The following is an 18,202-nucleotide window of genomic DNA, read 5'->3' as shown; positions in this document are numbered from 1 at the left end:
TGTGAAATTCACTTTCTTTTCAACAAAAATAACCTGACAAGTGATGATCTTTCACTGTTCAGGTAAAGGCCATGCATAAAAGAAGGATACTTCACCCGGTGCGCCTTAGCTGCAGTGGTGCCTTTCGTGCGATCCATCGAGGTCTAGACCAAGGCCGACTGCCCATGCCGAGCCTATTGCTGGCCACTCATTCCTCCGTAGCCAGGATAACACACTCCACTGTCTGCAGATGTCCTGCATGTGTTCAACGTCTGTGCCTAATCCTAATCCTAATCCTTTCCAGCAACTTCCGCCTGCACCACTCTTCCCCGTCTACCCTTCAGGCTTCAGCTGCTGTCTCTCCTCCTTAAGCTTTATCCGCGCAGGCTTTGTCCGCCAGTCTCGAGAAACAAACTTTCTGACCGGTGTTCGTCCCTCGGCCTGTCCCAAGTTCCCTCCAGGTGTCAGTCGTTGGCGTTGTGGCTCTGCTCCAAGCCCCAAAGAACTAACAGCCACCCATGTAAAGCTAGTTCTCGAACTGCAGTCTTGTCGATTCTCGATCTGAAATCCTCCCACATCACAATCTTTCATCTCCATCCGTTTGTTCATGAACTCAGCCTGTCTGACAATTGGCTTGCTCTTTTCGACCTTGTAACACCTCAGATCACCACTGTTCTTCATGAGCAACTTACATTCTTGTCCTTCTTTATCTTTTGCAATAGCCGAAGCCTGGTTGTGGTTGCTGCCAGATTTGGGGCACCGTTCAGCGCACTGACAGCCCTCCTTTTGTTCCTGATTGTTGTCTAGCATCAGCGTTAATATCGTCGACTTTCGCCAATGACCGCCGAGCCTTTGTCGCTGGATAATGGCTTTCAAACGGAACCAAAAAGACGTCCCGTCGTCATCCAGATCCACGAGGTCCCCGTAACATCACCTCTTGGAGAGAAATCGGAAGAGCAGGCGCAAGAATTTGTGGATGTTTTCGGCAAGGCTGGAGCTGCCATACTGGACGTGAAAGCCACCATAACAGAGAAGTTCAGCTTGAAGGAGTCACGAAGCGATAATCTTTTCCGCTCAAGGAAGGCCCTGCAATCGATATGTCGAAGGAGATCGTCGCTGGGTTCAGTCGATGGACAAGACTGGGGCTCCGAAGCCCGTGGATTGGATGTACAAAGGAAGCTCATAGACTTTCCAAGCTTGGGTGCAGCACAGTTGTCTGGAGAGGAGAACGGTAGACGACATTCGACCGTCGCGACGCATTTTTCTTCTTCAGCGCCGAGAGACTTTTCCTCTTTAGAGCCTCTCGGCGCTCGATACAACTCTCTTTCTCTTGGACTACCATCAGTCGCGCAGTCCTGGCCGCACCTCAACCACTTAGATCTGTCGTCTGTGAATGGATCATGCGGAATAGTGCCACCATTGACACCTCCTGAAGAGCTTGGTCCTTTCAAGTGGGAACCTGCTGTACTAGCGGACTCTGACCAGGGCGTGCGCACAGTATCAAACGTTGGGCAAAATCAGCCGCGCGGACAGAGTCACCAGCAATCACGCAACAGTTCAACGTCTCGACCGTCAGAGATTCAAATGCCGGACCGATCGAGTATGGGACAGGATGAACATGGTCGGTCTAACTGGCTGGGGCGAGCTTGTCAACAACTTGGTATGTATTCCGACCGTTTACTCATCATGAACTTCCGAAGAGTGTGCTAACCCTGTGTTTAGTGGCCTCCCTCGGAGACACGGCGGCTCAGCAACAAATTCAAATGGTCGTTCAGGCATTGCCCTCTCAAGGAAAATCTGCAAATGTCAAGCCACTCTTCGAAAAGGTGGTTGAAGCAGTCGAAAATCATTACACCTACCCACCGTACATCACAATTACGCACGCGGTATCTCAGGTCATGAGCATGGACGAAGTCCCAGCCTCGCCACCAGCGACCCCGAACACAAACTATTCCAGCGATGATTATTTTCAAGACCAAACGATCTTTACTCACGCTGCTGTGGTTCCAGCGTACCATCACCAACCGACTGTTCCAGTGAGCATCGGGGCTCGACCTAGTAACATAATCACTGCACCCAGCAGCATACATCTGTCCATCTTGGAACGCTACATTCCACCCACGACGGCCGAAGAGGTCAACGACTTTTTCACTCTCAGCAGACGCTCTTACCTTGCAGACCGCCTTCTTGAGCTCTCCTCCAACAATGGCACTATGCTTCTGGTTTATCCAACTAAAGACGGGGCGTCCACGTTTGCGAACAGATACATCGGGCCTATCATTGAACCCTTCCTCCGGCAATTCATCCTCGTGAATGGACTGTATATACATGTTGCAGCGAAGCTCGGCCGCATGGCATCCGTGGAAGGAATGAAGAGCTTCGAGGAGATGGAGAGATTGGTGGCTGCCATGTGCGAGAGACTGAACCAAAGATCACCTCCACGATCTCTGCCTAGTAGGTATGAGATTGTGCATGCGGAAACAGCCGAGGTTGTTCTAGACAACCCGACATGGAAAGACTGGTACATTGACCAGGAGCAGCCGCGCCTGAGACAGAATCTGGTGGATTATCACAAAGCAGGCGGTCGGATGCCGTCTAGAGTTGGACAGATGGAGGTCACCACTTCAATGCTGGCGCGAGAAGTCGTGGACGGAATACGTCAAAGTCGAGAGACGGCAGGTAATGCGGGTGTGGAAGTCGGAGTGTTTGTCATACGGCGATCGATGGTTTGATGTTGGGGAAAAGAGCTTTTCCTTCTTTCTTGCATGGCGCTGGTCGTACAAAACAGAAATGCACGTCGATTGAGCAAGGCGTTGGGGCTATCATTGGACATGGTATTGGTCGGAAGGCAATTTCCGATCCTGATAATGGCATGAAAGACACCCTATGGGCTGTGCTTCAAGTGGTGGTAATTGTAACTTACTCACAAGGCTGTGGCGTCAAGCTTGGTCTTTAGGCACTATTGGCCTACAATATCAGGTAGTGCTCTTCAGTGTTATTGTGAAACCCTCTTCAGCAGTCACGCTGTATTATCTCTCAAGAAACACCGAGTGACCGCACAATGGCAGCCAGGACGAAGCGAAATTGTGCATGTTTGGATGAGCATTGAGCAGGCTATGTAGTGTGTTCAAAGCAAATCTGATAAAGTCGCACTGAGGACGGAAGTTTGTCCTTTGCGCGACCATTGGTTAAATGAGCTTATCAAAGTCAAGACATGCTTAAAGGGGTGGATTGTTATGGGCGGTCTTCGGGGTATTTCCCGCCAACCGCGCTCGAGTGATGCCCACCTAGTGGTTCGATAGACCTCCCTGGTCCTGGATCTGTGCTTTCCATGCAGTGCACAGATAAGGGCCCCCGATTGCCATGTCCACTCCTTCTCGCTAGTCTCTCCGTCCTGCCACCCAGTCCACTTGTTCTAGGCGGGATATCCGCATGTCGTGAACTACTGGCCCAAAAAACCTGTTTGCCGAAAAGTCCACCACCACCTAACCTCGCATCATGTTCTTGCCTGCGTTAGGGAAGACTGCAGCGCGAAGCCACTGGAAAAGCCACTGGCTTGATGGTGGGCGGCATTGCATGTGCCACGCCCGCCATTTGCACATCAGGTTAAAGCCAAACTACGGATTTCCTGCAGGCCAATCTGCAGATCTTCCCGTGTTCGCTGTCAAAAAAGAAGTCGTCGAGATTAGTTGCCGTTCTTCCTTTCTTCGACTTCACTTTCACTTCCTGCGTGTCGATACTGTCGTTTGCTCCTGGTCGACTTGGACGTGTCTTTTCTCCTCGTTTCTGTTCAGCGTTGCGTTGCGCTTTCCATTGCAGGTTGGAGCGCACCTGCCCATCGTTAAGCAACAATTCACTTTTGCTAATCGACCTTCGTTACCTCTTCACCTTCTTGTCCGGACACGAGTTTCACTAGATTCATTACTTTGGGCTGAGAAACCTCTTCTTTTGCACATATCATTCGTCCTCACTGCTTGGAAGCACTCTTCTTCCTCTGAACTTCTTGACTTCAACAACCTCTCGAGGGAACAGGAACAGGTCATACAGGCCAGACTTTCCAAGTTGCAATCTCAATAAGAATCACGATACATTCTCGCTTGCTGAAAGCTTCGAACTGCATACTGCCAACAGCAAAGATGCCCGTACTAATGGCCGTTGTGGCCTTGATCGTTTCCACCTTCTGTGCAGTCGCCAATGCCATCCCAACCATCTCAACTGTTGGGTCAAAGTTCTTCACGAGTGATGGCAACCAATTCTTCATCAAAGGTGACAATGAGAATGTCCTCAAAGCCCCCAGATCCGCTGACCCAATTTTCCCGCACAGGTGTGGCTTACCAGCTCGTCGAAGACGATCCTCTCGCGAACCCTACGCAATGCCAACTTGATGCTGCTCTCATGAAGACGCTGGGTGCCAACTCAATTCGAGTCTACCATGTGGATGCCTCGGCCGATCACTCGGGCTGCATGAATGCGTTTGCAGACAACGGAATCTACGTCTGGGTGGATATGGACAGCTTCAAGACATACATTCAGTTGGTAAGAGGATAATCGTCCCACCACAAGAGCCAGTGAAGCTGATAGCACATAGGCTGGCGTTCCTTCTTGGACCACCAACAAGTCCGATTCTTATCGAGCCGTCATGGACAATTTCCAACAATACGACAATTTGGCGGGATTATTCGTTGGTAATGAGGTGCTCAATACTGGTAGGGAACACGGCATGGCAAAGAGAGTGCACTCAACTGATCATTGGCAGACGCCGATTCGGGTGCTGCTCCGTATTTGTTGTCGGCTGCTACTGATCTCAAGTCGTACCGTGATGCCAAAGGTTATCGCCAGATCCCGATTGGCTACTCTGCAACCGACACGGCTGTTCTTCGCCCCATGCTGCAAGATTACCTGGTCTGCCGTCCGAACGCTACGGAGCGCATGGATTTCTACGCACTGAACAGCTACGAGTGGTGTGGTTCAAGCGCGACGTACGACACTTCAGGATATGTCAATCTGCAGGCGGACGCTGAGAACTATCCCATTCCTATCTTCTTTTCGGAAGATGGTTGCAACACAGTTCCACCACGAACCTTTAATGATCAAGCTGCCATCTTCGGGCCCGACATGGTCAACACCTGGTCGGGAGCTATCATCTATGAATGGATTCAAGAAACAAACGACTACGGACTAGTTTCATACGGCGCACAAGTTGCTGCCACTGTAGAAGTGGGATCCTCAATTGTGGATGGGTAAATATCGCCAGAAAAATATGGCTTCTGCATGCACGTTGGACTGACTCGGACTAGATTTACCCGTCAGGGTACGCCAACACCGGTTCAGCCAGATTTCAGCAATCTTGCCTCGCAGTGGGCCACGTTGACACCTACTGGAGTCCAGTCCGCGGCTTATTCATCGACATTCTCCGCATCCATTCCGACCTGCCCGAGTTCGACCGCAGGCGGATGGACAGCTGATCCCAGCGCGGCCCTCCCGACGATCGGTGCAGCCGGCGTTTCCTCAGGTATGCCAAGTGGTGTTCCGACAGGCAGCATCACGTCTGTCGGCAGCATTACGGTTATGAGTTCCACTTCGCAGACCAGTAGTACTTACAGCTCGACAGTCACATCTTCCGGGTCATCGGCGCACACTACAAGTGCGAGCAGTACATCATCATCATCATCATCAGGTGCTGCCAGTTCTGCAACCCACAAAGCTGCCGCTGGCAGAGTCGTGCCAAACTCTCCTGGATCGGAGGTTATGGGGTTGATGGGCACAGTCACTGCTTTAATCGCGGTCGGTGCAGGAGTCGTGTTCTGGTTGTGAGGAGAAAGTCGATTATGTACTATTGTACGTTGATGAGTGACGACCACGTACTTGGACGCAGTCTTCGGAATTGCGTGGTGGAATTGTAATTGCAAGGGCAGAGAGCATGGTTGTTCAAGATGGGAGCAGCTCAGGAAAAGAACATGATTAATCAGACAGCCTCATATCGGCGCGAAAAAAGGACAGAATACATAGTTAATGCATAAACCAGCCCTTTTCCTTGCATATTTGATTGCTGACTGACTAATTGATAGATAGCAATGCTGCAAGTCATGGTCTTTTTACTCCTCACAAGCTCCGATTTGTGATAATGTGTGGAGATGGCGGCTCTTCTGATCCGCATGTCGGCAGGGATGATGATGGTTTGCTGGTGACCCCCACGAGTAGCGATCTCCCTCCCATTTGTAAGCATACAAGCTGGGTCCCCACAGTCCTCAACTTAGCCCCGAGTATCGGTCAACGTTGTACAGACGTACTGTAGACATGCAGTACATTGTTATGTGGACAGAACAGTCCCCAACAGCTCAAGAGTCGAGGATTAATCGAATTTCAGATGTGCAGGAAGTGCTAAACATAGGGAAGACGCATTTCGGGGCCATCTCTCACCTTTTATGTCGTACAACGTAGTGTACGCTAATTGGTCAGTGTTGCTGATATTGGCGGTGACGTCTGGCAGGGTAGGGTAAATGTGCCTTTTTCGTGCCTATCCTCATTTTTCTTTGCAATATTGATTTTTTCCCTCTGGTCCTGACGTTATTCACTAAATCCGCCCATCCCCATCTTTTACTACTGGACCTATGATCGGCTCGAATGACTTTTGATTCATTCAGCCTGATGTCCGTACGCTCAATTCAACGGCTTAGAAATCCAGCCTCCATTGCGGCAGTCTCCTAAAGTCCGTGACCCGCCGCCCCAATGTGTCATTGTTGATTCTTTCATCACCTCCTTCCCTTCTACTCCACCGGTCTATCTCCGGACCATCTCTTTCTTGTTTGACGACTCTTGTTCGGTTTCATTCCTGTTGCTCTCCTCTCCTTGATCAATTCATTTTCTTATGCCCTTCTTACCGCCTCGTCTTCCTAAGCTAGCCCTGCTTGTGGGATCCGATAATCGTTGACATTGGTATCGGTCGTTTCGCTCCTATCCCCATCTTGAGCACGGGTTGTTTCGCAGCAATCAGACGCGAGGGCTGGTGGGGTGAAGAACCGGCAAGATGTTCAATACACACTCTCGGGAAATGTACGGGCGCCGCTACCGTCATGAGCGTGAGTTTTCCTCCACATTTGTCATGACTACTCATCAAGACTGACTTGCGAAGCACCCGTTTCTGGTTTACACAATGTGGCGCTCCCCGGCCAGTATCAACAAAATCCAGGCGCTATCCAATCTCAACATGACTCTGACGGGCCGACGAGAAGCGCCAGCCAGGAAGGAGATGGTACTTGGGGCGAACGCGATGTTGGCGGGTTTAGCCGCGAGGAGGCCATGGCTGGATTCGAAGAAATGCGAAGAGAGCTAACCAGACTGAGCTTACAACGGACGAAGACCAGAGACTCCGATCTTGGTAGACCCAAAAGCCGATTGTCAAGAGGTCGAACAGGGCCTACCATTGCGAGGACGCGGACGAGGTCTTCGAGGGCAGACAGTGCTGCAAATGCATCCACCCTGGATGAGGAGGCGGGTCCTGAGCCTGTTGGGGAAGACGATCTCGACCTAGGAGCCTTTCTGAAAGATGGAAATTTCGAGAAACGAACCGAGGCCGGCGAGTCTGCCAAGAAAGTGGGTGTTGTCTACAAGAATTTGACGGTAAAGGGTGTAGGTGCCCAGGCCAGTTTCACAAAGACACTCCCGCAGGCTGTTCTGGGGACGTTTGGCCCAGATCTCTACCGCATAAGCTCAAGATTTGTTCCCGCCCTGAGATTCGGCAGCCATCCACCCACACGAGATATTATTCATGATTTCTCTGGAGTCGTTCGGGACGGCGAGATGATGCTGGTTCTCGGTCGGCCTGGATCGGGATGCTCCACATTCCTCAAGGTCATTGCGAATCAGCGGGAAAGCTATGCTGGGGTCGAGGGCAAAGTAAGCTATGGAGGCATCTCGGCTGAAGAACAAAGAAAGCACTACCGAGGAGAAGTCAATTACAACCCGGAGGATGACCAACACCTTCCCACCCTGACAGTGTGGCAAACGCTGCGATTCGCATTGATGAACAAGACTAGGAAGCACGAAGCGGGCACAATCCCCCTCATCATCGAAGCTTTGCTGAAAATGTTCGGCATTTCCCACACCAAGGGCACTCTTGTTGGAAACGAGTACGTCCGAGGTGTCTCTGGAGGCGAGCGAAAACGAGTAGGTATCGCCGAGACCTTGGCTACCAAGTCAACAGTGGTGTGCTGGGACAACTCCACGCGTGGTCTCGATGCATCAACGGCGTTGGATTATGCGAGATCTCTTCGGATAATGACCGATATTTCAAACCGCACAACCATCGTCACACTCTATCAAGCAGGTGAAGGCATCTATGAGTTGATGGATAAAGTCTTGGTCATCGAAGAGGGCCGAATGATCTACCAAGGTCCTGGTAAACTGGCGCGGCAATACTTTGTTGACCTCGGATTTCTTGCGCCGGATCGCCAGACAACTGCCGACTTCCTAACCTCCGTAGGTGACCCAAGTGAGCGGCAATTCCAGCCTGGCAAGGCGGCAACCACACCGAAGACCGCTGAAGAGCTCGAAGCTGCCTTTCGCAAGTCCGAAATATACAAGCAAACTCTATTTGATGTCGAGGATTACGAGAAACATCTTCACAATACTCAGGGCGAAAACACTCGACGATTCCAAGAAGCCGTGGAGGAATCTAAGAGCAATAGTAAGCTGACGTCGAATCAATCCAGCTACACGGTTTCTTTCTGGCGACAGGTCTGGGCCTGCACGCTCCGCGAGTTCTGGCTCTTCTGGGGCGACAAGACCTCCTTGTACACAAAGGCCTTCATCATCGTTGCGAACGCCCTGATTGTCGGGTCGTTGTTTTATGGCGAATCCCTCGACACGGCCGGTGCCTTTCCTCGTGGCGGTGCCCTGTTCTTCTCAGTCCTCTTTCTTGGTTGGCTGCAATTGACTGAGCTGATGAGAGCTGTGAGTGGCCGTGTTGTCGTCGCCAGACACAAGGAGTACGCCTTCTATCGGCCGAGCGCCGTTGTCATCGCTCGAGTACTCCTGGATCTGCCTGTCATTGCTATCCAAGCGGTGGTGTTCACCGTCATATTATACTTCATGGCTCAACTGGACGTCACCGCTGGGAAGTTCTTCATCAACCTGCTCTTTGTCTATATCAGCACAATCTGCATTACGGCGCTCTATCGGATGTTCGCTTCCCTGAGTCCGTCAATTGATGATGCCGTCCGCTTTTCCGGCATTGCACTCAACCTTCTGGTCATCTTCGTAGGCTATACAATTCCGAAACACACTTTGACCGGCGACGTGATTTGGTTTGGATGGTTGTATTACATCAATCCTCTTTCCTATTCATACGAGGCTGTCCTGACGAACGAGTTCTCCGACCGTACCATGCAATGCGCCGAGTCAAATCTTGTTCCTCGAGGTCCAAATATCGACCCTGCATACCAAGGTTGCTCGCTGACTGGCGCAACAGTAGGAAGCAACACTGTCAATGGTGCTGCCTATGTCGGAGAGTCGTTCGGATATTCAAGGTCACATTTGTGGCGCAATTTCGGAGTCGTGATCGCTTTTGCAGTCCTGTACATCCTCATCACCGCTATTGCATCGGAGCTTTTCTCCTTTACCAATGAGGGTGGTGGTGCCTTGGTGTTCAAGAAGACGCGCAAAGCCAAGCAGATGGTTAGCGAGGACACAAAGCCTGCAGATGAAGAAAAGACAGCGTCAACGGGCGAGCCAGTATCGACTGGATCATCCCAGACACTTCAAAATGAGAAGGACAATATCGTAGACAGCATCGCGGAGAGCAAGAGCGTCTTCACCTGGGAAAATGTGCAGTACGAAGTGCCATATCAGGGCGGAAAAAGAAAACTACTCAATGGAGTGAATGGTTATGTCAAACCGGGCCTGATGATTGCGTTGATGGGTGCAAGTGGTGCCGGCAAGACCACGCTCCTCAACACACTCTCCCAACGACAAACCACGGGAACCGTCACTGGTGACATGCTTGTGGACGGCCGACCTCTTGGCATAGAGTTTCAAAGAGGGACCGGTTTCTGCGAACAAATGGATTTACACGACGAAACTGCCACCATCCGCGAGGCTCTCGAATTTTCAGCCATGCTGAGACAAAGCCGTGACATACCAAAGCAGGAAAAGCTGGACTATGTCGATAAGATCATTGATTTACTCGAGTTGAACGACATCCAGGACGCCATCATTTCGTCCTTAGGTGTCGAACAGCGCAAGAGATTGACGATCGGTGTTGAACTAGCTGCTAAACCGGATTTACTCTTGTTTCTTGACGAACCCACAAGTGGCTTGGACTCGCAGTCGGCATACTCGATTGTACGATTCTTGAAGAAACTGTCTCATGCTGGCCAGGCGATCGTCTGCACCATCCATCAGCCATCGTCAATGTTGATTCAGCAATTCGACATGGTGCTCGCGCTCAATCCAGGCGGTAACCCATTTTATTTCGGGCCCATTGGAGAGAATGGATCCGCAGTGGTCGAATACTTCGCCCAACGAGGCACTAAGTGCCCACCAGATAAGAACGTGGCCGAATTCATCCTGGAGACTGCAGCAAAGGGTGGGAAGCGACGAGCAGACGGTACACGAGTCAACTGGAACAAGGAATGGCTTGAGTCAAAAGAAAATGCCCAAGTGCTAGAAGAGATCCGACGCCTCAAAGAAGAACGATCCAGGGAGCCGGTCAAGGAATCGAGTGCTCAACGTGCCTTCGCCGCACCCGTCCCGCTGCAAACGATCGAACTCACGAAACGAACATTCCGAAATTATTGGCGAGATCCATCGTACCTCTACGCCAAGTTATTCGTCAGTGTCATCATCGGCATCTTCAACGGTTTCACCTTCTGGGATCTCCAAAACTCGGTTGCATCTCTCCAGTCACGACTCTTCACGCCCTTTCTGATCGTTCTGATCCCACCTACCATTGTCAACGGTGTCGTACCCAAATTCTACCAGAATCGAGCTCTTTGGGAAGCACGTGAATACCCGTCCAGGATCTACGGATGGATCGCATTTTGCACCGCACAGGTCGTTGCGGAAATCCCCATGGCCATTGTCTCATCGGTCGTCTACTTCCTTATCTGGTACTACCCGACCAACCTACCCCGCGACAGCAGCACCGCCGGCTACATGTTTCTGATGACGATGCTATTTTACCTCTTCATGTCAAGCTGGGGTCAATGGATTTGCGCCTTTGCACCCAGTTTCTCGGTCATCAGCAATGTCCTGCCCTTCTTCTTCGTGGCCTTTGGTATCTTCAACGGCATCGTAAGGCCATACACCCAATTACCCGTCTTTTGGCGGTACTGGATGTACTGGGTCAACCCCAGTCAATGGTGGCTGTCGGGAACTTTGGCCGCGACCCTGCGCGATCTCCCCATCCAATGTCGAACGGGCGAGAGCACGCTGTTCAATGCCCCGCCAGGCCAAACATGCATGTCATACGCGAGCGACTTTGTCCGGTCCGTGGGCGCAGGCTACATCTCTACTACGGAAAACGGCACATGCGCTTACTGCCCATACGCCAATGGCAACGAATACCTCGCGACCTTGAATATCAAGCCTGACCAAAAGTGGCGCGACTTCGGCATCTTCTTGCTCTTCGTCTTCTCGAACTGGGCTTTGGTCTACTTCTTCATTTACACCGTTCGTGTCAAGAAGTGGTCCTTCGGAATGGGGTACTTGTTCGGTGGAATGGGAAAGATCGTGGGCGCGACCAGCAAGATGATCAGACGGAAGTGAAAAGGTTGTGCTTTTGTGCCTTCTTGTAAAGCGTAGAAAAATGTGTTGGCACGTTAGCGATTGATAGAGAGGGAAACTAACAAGCGAGGAGTTAGATAGCAATGGACAATTGTGCAAAATACTTGACAAGACATTGAGAGATGTACCGAGCACCGAAATTCCGCCGAATTTGGTGCCCCGAAATATTTTCCATTGGTGGGTCATGAAAAGGTGCTTTATTTCCCTGATATGGTAGGTATGCATGCATGCTCTTCAAGGAAATATCTGGCCAAAGTCCCCTGGGGACTTTTCCTGCCCTAACTCTTGCCCAATAGGGAAGTACACGTGTGGTGTTGATGATTCTAACATTGGCAGTGCACATGTTGCGCATACTTGACATTTGCCAATGCGACTTCTTTCTCGAAACATCTTCGACGCCCAATATCAATACTCGGGCCATTAGTCTATCGGGTCTATCAGGTCTATCAAATCTATCATCGCTTATCAAACAAACCTATAGCACGCTTCTTGAATCTACTTTTCATGTCCATCCATGCATCCATCTGTTCACGCTTTCCAAGTAAATCCATCTGTTCCGTCTAGTTCAATCAGCCACCTCTTTAACTCCGTCCAAGCAACTCTTTCCAAGTATGGCTGCAGAAACATGAAATATGAAGGACAGTATTAACGTGGGGTGTAAAGGTCGGTGCGGGTCCGGATTAGACTCTGTCTTGGACACCGCCCATGGGAGGCTTTTCGTTGTTGTTGTTGTTGTTGTTGTTGTTGTTGTTGTTGTTGTTGTTGTCGTCGTTGTTGGGCTGGGCAGCCTTCTGCTTCTCCTTCTCAAGTAGACTGCTCCCGCCGCTGCTCTGAGGAGAGGTGGTAGCAACTTCTTTCTTGCCCTTGTCCTTGCCCTTATTCTTCGGCACACGAGCGAGCCAGTATATGAACACCGCGCCAGCGATGTTGGAGAAGATGTACGCCCACATGATCCCAAAGTTGCGCCACATATACTGTGGATGGGACGACACACTGGCCAGGAAGGTGTCCGTGTCGGAGATCTGGCAGTAGCTGCAGTTACCCGTAGCATCTGCGTTTTGGAGATAGCCGCCATTAGTGTTGATGTAGGATTTCATGTATTCCGCACACGTTTCGCCCGAGGGTGGCGAGAAGGTCAGGTACTCGTTGGCCGCACAGGTGACCTTGGTGTGGGCAACAGCCGTGCTGAGCATACCGTCGATCAAGTAGGTGAAAGGGGATAAGCGATACCTGTAACAAGTAAGTATTGATAGGAAACAAGTGGGCACGTGAGACTTACATGAAAATCCAGAATCCAGGGAGGGCTGTTGGTCCGACAAGGACACCACAGAAGACCAAAGTCAGAGAGAATGCTAAGTTGGCAATGTTTCCACCCGTCTCCGCGTCCGGAATGCCTGCAATCGCCAGATGCGCGAATGTGCTCGCAAATAGGAGGAATGTAAGGATAAGGAGGAACATGAGGGCTCCACGCTCGTGTACAGCATTGGTCGGTTCGGCGTTTTGATACAACCCGATAGGATAGTACCAGGTGAGAAAGATGAGGAGTGCGCAGAGAGCGGCCCAAGGTAATTCGACCAAAATGTTGCTCATCATGAATGCCTTCCAAGAGTACGCCTTGCTTGGCCGTTCCCGGACTTCGTATAATGCTCGTTGGGTCACGAAGAGTGGCATAATCTGCTGCACGAGTTGTCCGAAAATGGTCATGAGCATGAAAATGCCGAACATCTGATTCTGAAGACCCTGCTGGGTATTCTTGGCTTTGAAGAAGGAAAAGCCAACAAAAAGACCTGATAGAGTACAGAGCGCGAGTTTGCTGTAAATATAGGATGGAGTGCGCCAGTATTGTTCGAAGACACGCTTTTGCGTTTCCCAGAGTTGTACTTGGAATGGAGCGGCGAATTCGCGATAGCTTGCTTTGTCGTTGGGATCGGATGTCGCTCGGGTCAACCTACATCGTTCATGCTTCATTTCGTCGAGTTCAGCATGCACCTCGCTGACTTCAGGGGAATTGCGCCAGGTGTCCACCCAGTCGATATCCGTGTGGGAGCCGGGCGCAGCACCAATGACTTCCAGCATCCATTCTGCTGGATTGGCCTCTGTGGGGCAAGGATGAGCGCCGTTACGTTCGAAATAGCTTGTCAAGGTCTTGGATGACTCGCCCACAGGACCAAAATACACGGTTCTACCGCCCTTTGCCAGGAAAAGCAGTCGATCGAAGCGTTGAAAAAGCATTGCAGACGGTTGGTGGATCGTACAAAGGATAGCCTGGCCGTTGTTCTTGAGCTTTTCAAGCAAATCCAGGATAGACCAAGATGTTTGAGAGTCGAGACCTGAAGTTGGTTCATCCAAGAAGAGCAGGAGTTGGGGTTTGGCCGCCAACTCCACGCCAATAGTGAGTCGTTTGCGTTGCTCGACATTGAGACCTTCACCAGGAACACCGACCACGGCATCGGCGTAGTCGGACATTTCAAGCAGCTTGATAATTTCGTTGACGTACGCGATTTTCTCGTTTCGAGGAACGTGTGCAGGTTGGCGGAGAATGGCGCTGAAATTCAGAGCTTCCCTAGAGGGTTGTTAGTCTCGAAAATCTGTGGCAGTGAAAACATAAGGGAAGGATAAAGATCCAGGGAACAACGAGGCAGGTTCTCGAGCAGACTTGCCTAACTGTGGTGGTCTCCAAGTGGAGATCCTGCTGCTGAACATATCCTGTTTTTCGCTGGAAAGAATCGTCTCGTTGCAGACCGTCCACCAACATCTCGCCGCTGATAACACCCATCGTGACACGGGTGGCCAAAACGTCGAGGAGGGTGGTTTTACCGGCGCCAGACACGCCCATAAGTGCTGTCAAAGTCCCGGGTTTGACCCAACCATTAACGTGATCAAGAATGCGTCGTTCCTCGCCCTTGATCTTGATATCATAGCAGACGTCCCGCCATTGAAAGATGGCCGTTTGTTTCTGGATAATGCTGGATATGGGTTGGAGCTCATTGTCATCTTTCTGTGCTGCAACGGTAACACCGCCAGCTTCGGCGTCTTGAGCAGGATTCGACTTGATAGCAGCCGGCTTGTGGCCACGTCGAAAGAGCAGAACCTCGCCTTTGGACTTCTTAGCTGAGACAAATTCGGCAGCCACCAAATATGCGCACATGAGGCCAATCAAAAATACCCAAAGGATGCCGAAGTTCCTCCATTTGTGGGAGGCATAGTATTTGTAGCTGCTGTTGATGTAGTCGTCTCCATTGACAAATGTCTGGCCTGACTTTGACCCGACAGTCGAGCAGACCCTGTGCGCCACTCCGCTGCCGTAGCCAGAACCAGTAGGGACGTAGTTAGCACAGGGGTAATCATGGCCAGAAAACTCGTTGATCATGAGAGCCTCGAATCCATAAGCTACTGGGTCGAGGTAGTTGATCCACCGTGCCCAACCTAACATATAGGTTACTGGAATGGCGAACCCCGTGTAGATAACAATTGCCAGTATCAATATAGCTGCCGGAGCCAGTGCCTGACTGAGCGTGCGAGAGACAGAAGCAATAGTCCGGAAAAGCATACTCATGACCAAAGTCAAGAAGAAGGAGATGAGAAGGAAGAAAAAAAAGGCTCCAGGCGTTCTCCTCAAGTTGGTCAAGAAATACAGTGTGAGGTTGAAGGTTATCGTGTTGAAGATCTTGTAAGGCATGTCCGTCAGCATGGACGCAAACGCTTCTGCAGAAGGATGATAGAGAGCGTATCGGGCATGCTTTTCGACGATAGGGCGCTGCGCGTATAAGGTCAAGATCTCCAGCGCCGAGCCGAATGCGTTCATCAGGATTGCAAAGAATAGCAAAGCCCCGCGCGAGTAGAAGGAACTGGTCGTCTCGTTGAGATTGTAGAAGATCGAACCGATGATTAACGCCAGGATAGTGTTTGCCAGCACTTGTGTGACGGTAAGACTGGGATCTGCCATCAATCTTCGAAAGCCGCGCCAGAGGCAAAGTTGGACTTGTTGGGTGTATGACAAGGTGAAAGGTGACGAGACTCTTTGCCCCTTGGCTTGCTGTAATCTCCGAGATTGCTTGAATTTGTCCAAGTCTGGTCCACCAAGTGGATGTTCTCTGTCGAACTCTTCGATATCCTTGAGAAGCTGCGCACGTTCGGGGCTATCTTTCCAGACCTGGGCGAACTCGTCAGGTGTCCGAGGAACCTTGTTCTCGAAGCCGGCACGAACGATTCTTTCAGCAGGGCTAGTCATAGAGGTCAAGAAGTCGGCAGTGGTTTGACGGTCTGGGCAATGGAAGCCAATCCGGACGAAATATTCCTTTGCGTGCTCTTTCCCACCGAAGTAGATTTGTCGTCCTTCGTAAAGTACAACAGCCTTGTCGAATATGTCGTAGGCACTCTGCGGTGCCTGATAGATAGCAACTGCGGCTGCGGAGTTGATGATATCGGTCGATACACGTAAACTCTTGCAAAACTCAATGGCGTTGGCACTGTCCAAACCACGGGTGCTGTTGTCCCAACACTGAAGAGGAGACATGTTCAATGAGGCCTCAGCAATACTGACACGTTTGCGTTCTCCACCACTAACGCCTCGAACGAAGTCGTTGCCAACACGGGTGTTGAAAGTGTGTCGAATACCGAATGTAGCCATGATGACGTCTCTCATGTGGGCGGCGTAGGTTGATTTCGACATGTTTCCTGGGAGGTGTCTTGGTGCTCTTGCACGAGCAGCAAACTACAAACCGTCAGAAAGTTGTGTCAGTAAACCTGGGGACAACTCGAAAGACTTGTGCTTCGATGGCACAGTCATTCGCAAAGGAAAATACTTACGAAGAGTGTTTCTGCAACCGTAAGCTGAGGAAAGTGTACATCCTGCTCAGCAGTGTAGATTGCTTCACCACGGAAGTTCTTGTGCATTTGTTCAAAACTGATCCCTTGATAGTTGATGTGCGATTCCTTGTCGACATTGAATCCATGCGTTTCGCCTGCAAGCGTCTTTAGGAACGTTGAGCACCCAGAACCTGGAGGTCCCAGTACGACCAGCATTTCTCCGGGCTTGATGAGACCATCAAAGCCACGGAGAATATCGACTCTCTGCTGACCGACACCCATCAGCCTGCGAGCCAGCCCTACCCCTTCTAGCAGGACATTGCCGACGGATTTCTGATAGTCAGTGGCGGCGCCGTACCCGTGGGCATTGAGATTGCGGAAGGCGACACCAGCTGTCCTTGCCAAAAACCTGTCGCCGTCGGAAGACTGCAACTGGAACATGGCTTTAACCCATGCTCGAGGTCGGAAGTTGTCCGAGCTTGGGTCGAGAGGAGAGCCTGGTTCTGCATCGAAAGGATTCGAGTTTATTGAGTTAGAAAAGGCTGACTCGCGCGAGAATTGTCTGGCGAGGTATCTAACACGTTCGACGGCTTCTTCATCGGAGCTGTTGGAAGCTTCTGCTTTCTCTTCTGGTAGAGCATGGTTGCGTTGATGTGATTCTTGGGATAATGAACGGAATATGTTAGGCGTTCGGTCAACATCGCTGCTTGTCCGCCGTGGACCGAGATAACCTGCGCCCTGTGTTTCGGCAGTGTGGTCGTAGTTGGAAGTGAGGTTTCCTACGAGAGACATGGCGTGGCTGTTTCTTGTGCCCAGAAGGGCGTGGAAGTGGAAGACCTGTCAAGCTCGATGATTGTTCTAGGTGGAAAGAGGATTCATGGAAATAGAACTCTTGGCTGGGAGCAAGGAAAGAGGAACTAAAGAGAATATATTCAATCAAAGCAATAAGACTCTCCAAAAGAAATCGAGTGTCGAAGAGAAGTCGTCAATGCAACAGCCTGGTGAACGGATGGGCAATCTTGTATGTTCCGGAATGAAGATGAACACGGAAAGAAGTGACGACAACTTGTGTACTTTGAAAGCAAGAGGAGTGAGAGGATGCACAGCCTACTGGCAAATAGATTAACTTAAATGAGAGACATTAATAATTGAGATATGGATACTGTCTGGACGAAGAGGATATTGAGGAATGCCCGAGCATTTCGAGAAATCGTAAGGTACGGAACAATTTCATCCTCAGGCACAGGCATAACAATAGCGGACGTCGGGAACTCGCGAGGAACGGATAAAAAAGGGCACAAATAGTGCAATCGGCGCCCCATTCAGAGCCTCATCCGAGTTGTGCTTCGGAATCCGGATGTTGAGCCTCATGCATAAATCACGGGACTTTGGTTATTTCGGGTCTTCATGTGGACTGCATCCGTGCTGCTTCTTAAGCTTCCCAATGCGTTCACATGGTTTATTATTGCTACGTATCCATCCTACCAGCCTCGATGGTAACCTCAAATCAAACCATAAGCAGTGACCCAACAGGTCCAAAGTGGCCAGCTCGGGTTTTGACCAAAGGCATGATCAATTGGTAACATTGTTTCTTTTTTCAAGACTTCAGAGCTGCAAGTTCTTCGCTTTT

The 18,202-nt window shown here is 50.7% G+C and overlaps 4 protein-coding genes across 4 annotated transcripts; 3 read left to right on the top strand and 1 right to left on the bottom strand.

Annotated features, from left to right (window-relative positions):
- Positions 1-816: 816 nt before the first annotated feature.
- Positions 817-2,711, top strand: EDD37DRAFT_646072 (uncharacterized protein; the record flags this gene model as incomplete). Its single annotated transcript, XM_062817695.1, has 2 exons — positions 817-1,639; positions 1,702-2,711. 2 exons carry the CDS (start codon positions 817-819, stop codon positions 2,709-2,711), a joined length of 1,833 nt encoding a protein of 610 aa, XP_062676242.1.
- Positions 2,712-4,127: 1,416 nt separating this feature from the next.
- On the top strand, positions 4,128-5,793 carry EDD37DRAFT_558990 (Glucanosyltransferase-domain-containing protein; the record flags this gene model as incomplete). Its single annotated transcript, XM_062813770.1, has 5 exons — positions 4,128-4,245; positions 4,304-4,515; positions 4,568-4,685; positions 4,736-5,178; positions 5,290-5,793. The coding sequence occupies 5 exons, from the start codon at positions 4,128-4,130 to the stop codon at positions 5,791-5,793; spliced, it is 1,395 nt and encodes a 464-aa protein (XP_062676241.1).
- A 730-nt stretch (positions 5,794-6,523) lies between these two features.
- Positions 6,524-12,226, top strand: EDD37DRAFT_619323 (ABC drug exporter AtrF). Its single transcript, XM_062815857.1, has 2 exons — positions 6,524-7,058; positions 7,112-12,226. The coding sequence occupies exons 1-2, from the start codon at positions 7,007-7,009 to the stop codon at positions 11,743-11,745; spliced, it is 4,686 nt and encodes a 1,561-aa protein (XP_062676240.1). The 5' UTR covers positions 6,524-7,006; the 3' UTR covers positions 11,746-12,226.
- Positions 12,227-12,408: 182 nt separating this feature from the next.
- On the bottom strand, positions 12,409-17,739 carry EDD37DRAFT_672559 (ABC drug exporter AbcA; the record flags this gene model as incomplete). The annotated part of the gene is made up of 5 exons (XM_062819445.1): positions 16,573-17,739; positions 14,424-16,477; positions 13,043-14,326; positions 12,578-12,993; positions 12,409-12,554 (listed from the first exon to the last, which is right to left on the bottom strand). The coding sequence occupies exons 1-5, from the start codon at positions 17,362-17,364 to the stop codon at positions 12,409-12,411; spliced, it is 4,692 nt and encodes a 1,563-aa protein (XP_062676239.1). The 5' UTR covers positions 17,365-17,739.
- Between the last annotated feature and the right edge of the window lie 463 nt (positions 17,740-18,202).

The sequence above is a fragment of the Exophiala viscosa genome (genome assembly GCF_022695815.1).
Source record: "Exophiala viscosa unplaced genomic scaffold EDD37scaffold_1, whole genome shotgun sequence".
NCBI classification, from domain to species: domain Eukaryota; kingdom Fungi; phylum Ascomycota; class Eurotiomycetes; order Chaetothyriales; family Herpotrichiellaceae; genus Exophiala; species Exophiala viscosa.
The sequence above is the reverse complement of the archived record's forward strand: the minus strand, read 5'-3'. Positions and strand labels throughout refer to the sequence as shown.

Coding starts and splice junctions, on each gene's coding strand:
- EDD37DRAFT_619323 (XM_062815857.1), top strand. CDS start 7,007: ATGTTCAATACACACTCTCGGGAAATGTACGGGCGCCGCTACCGTCAT. Junction 7,059..7,111: donor GCGCCGCTACCGTCATGAGC/GTGAGTTTTCCT, acceptor TGACTTGCGAAG/CACCCGTTTCTGGTTTACAC.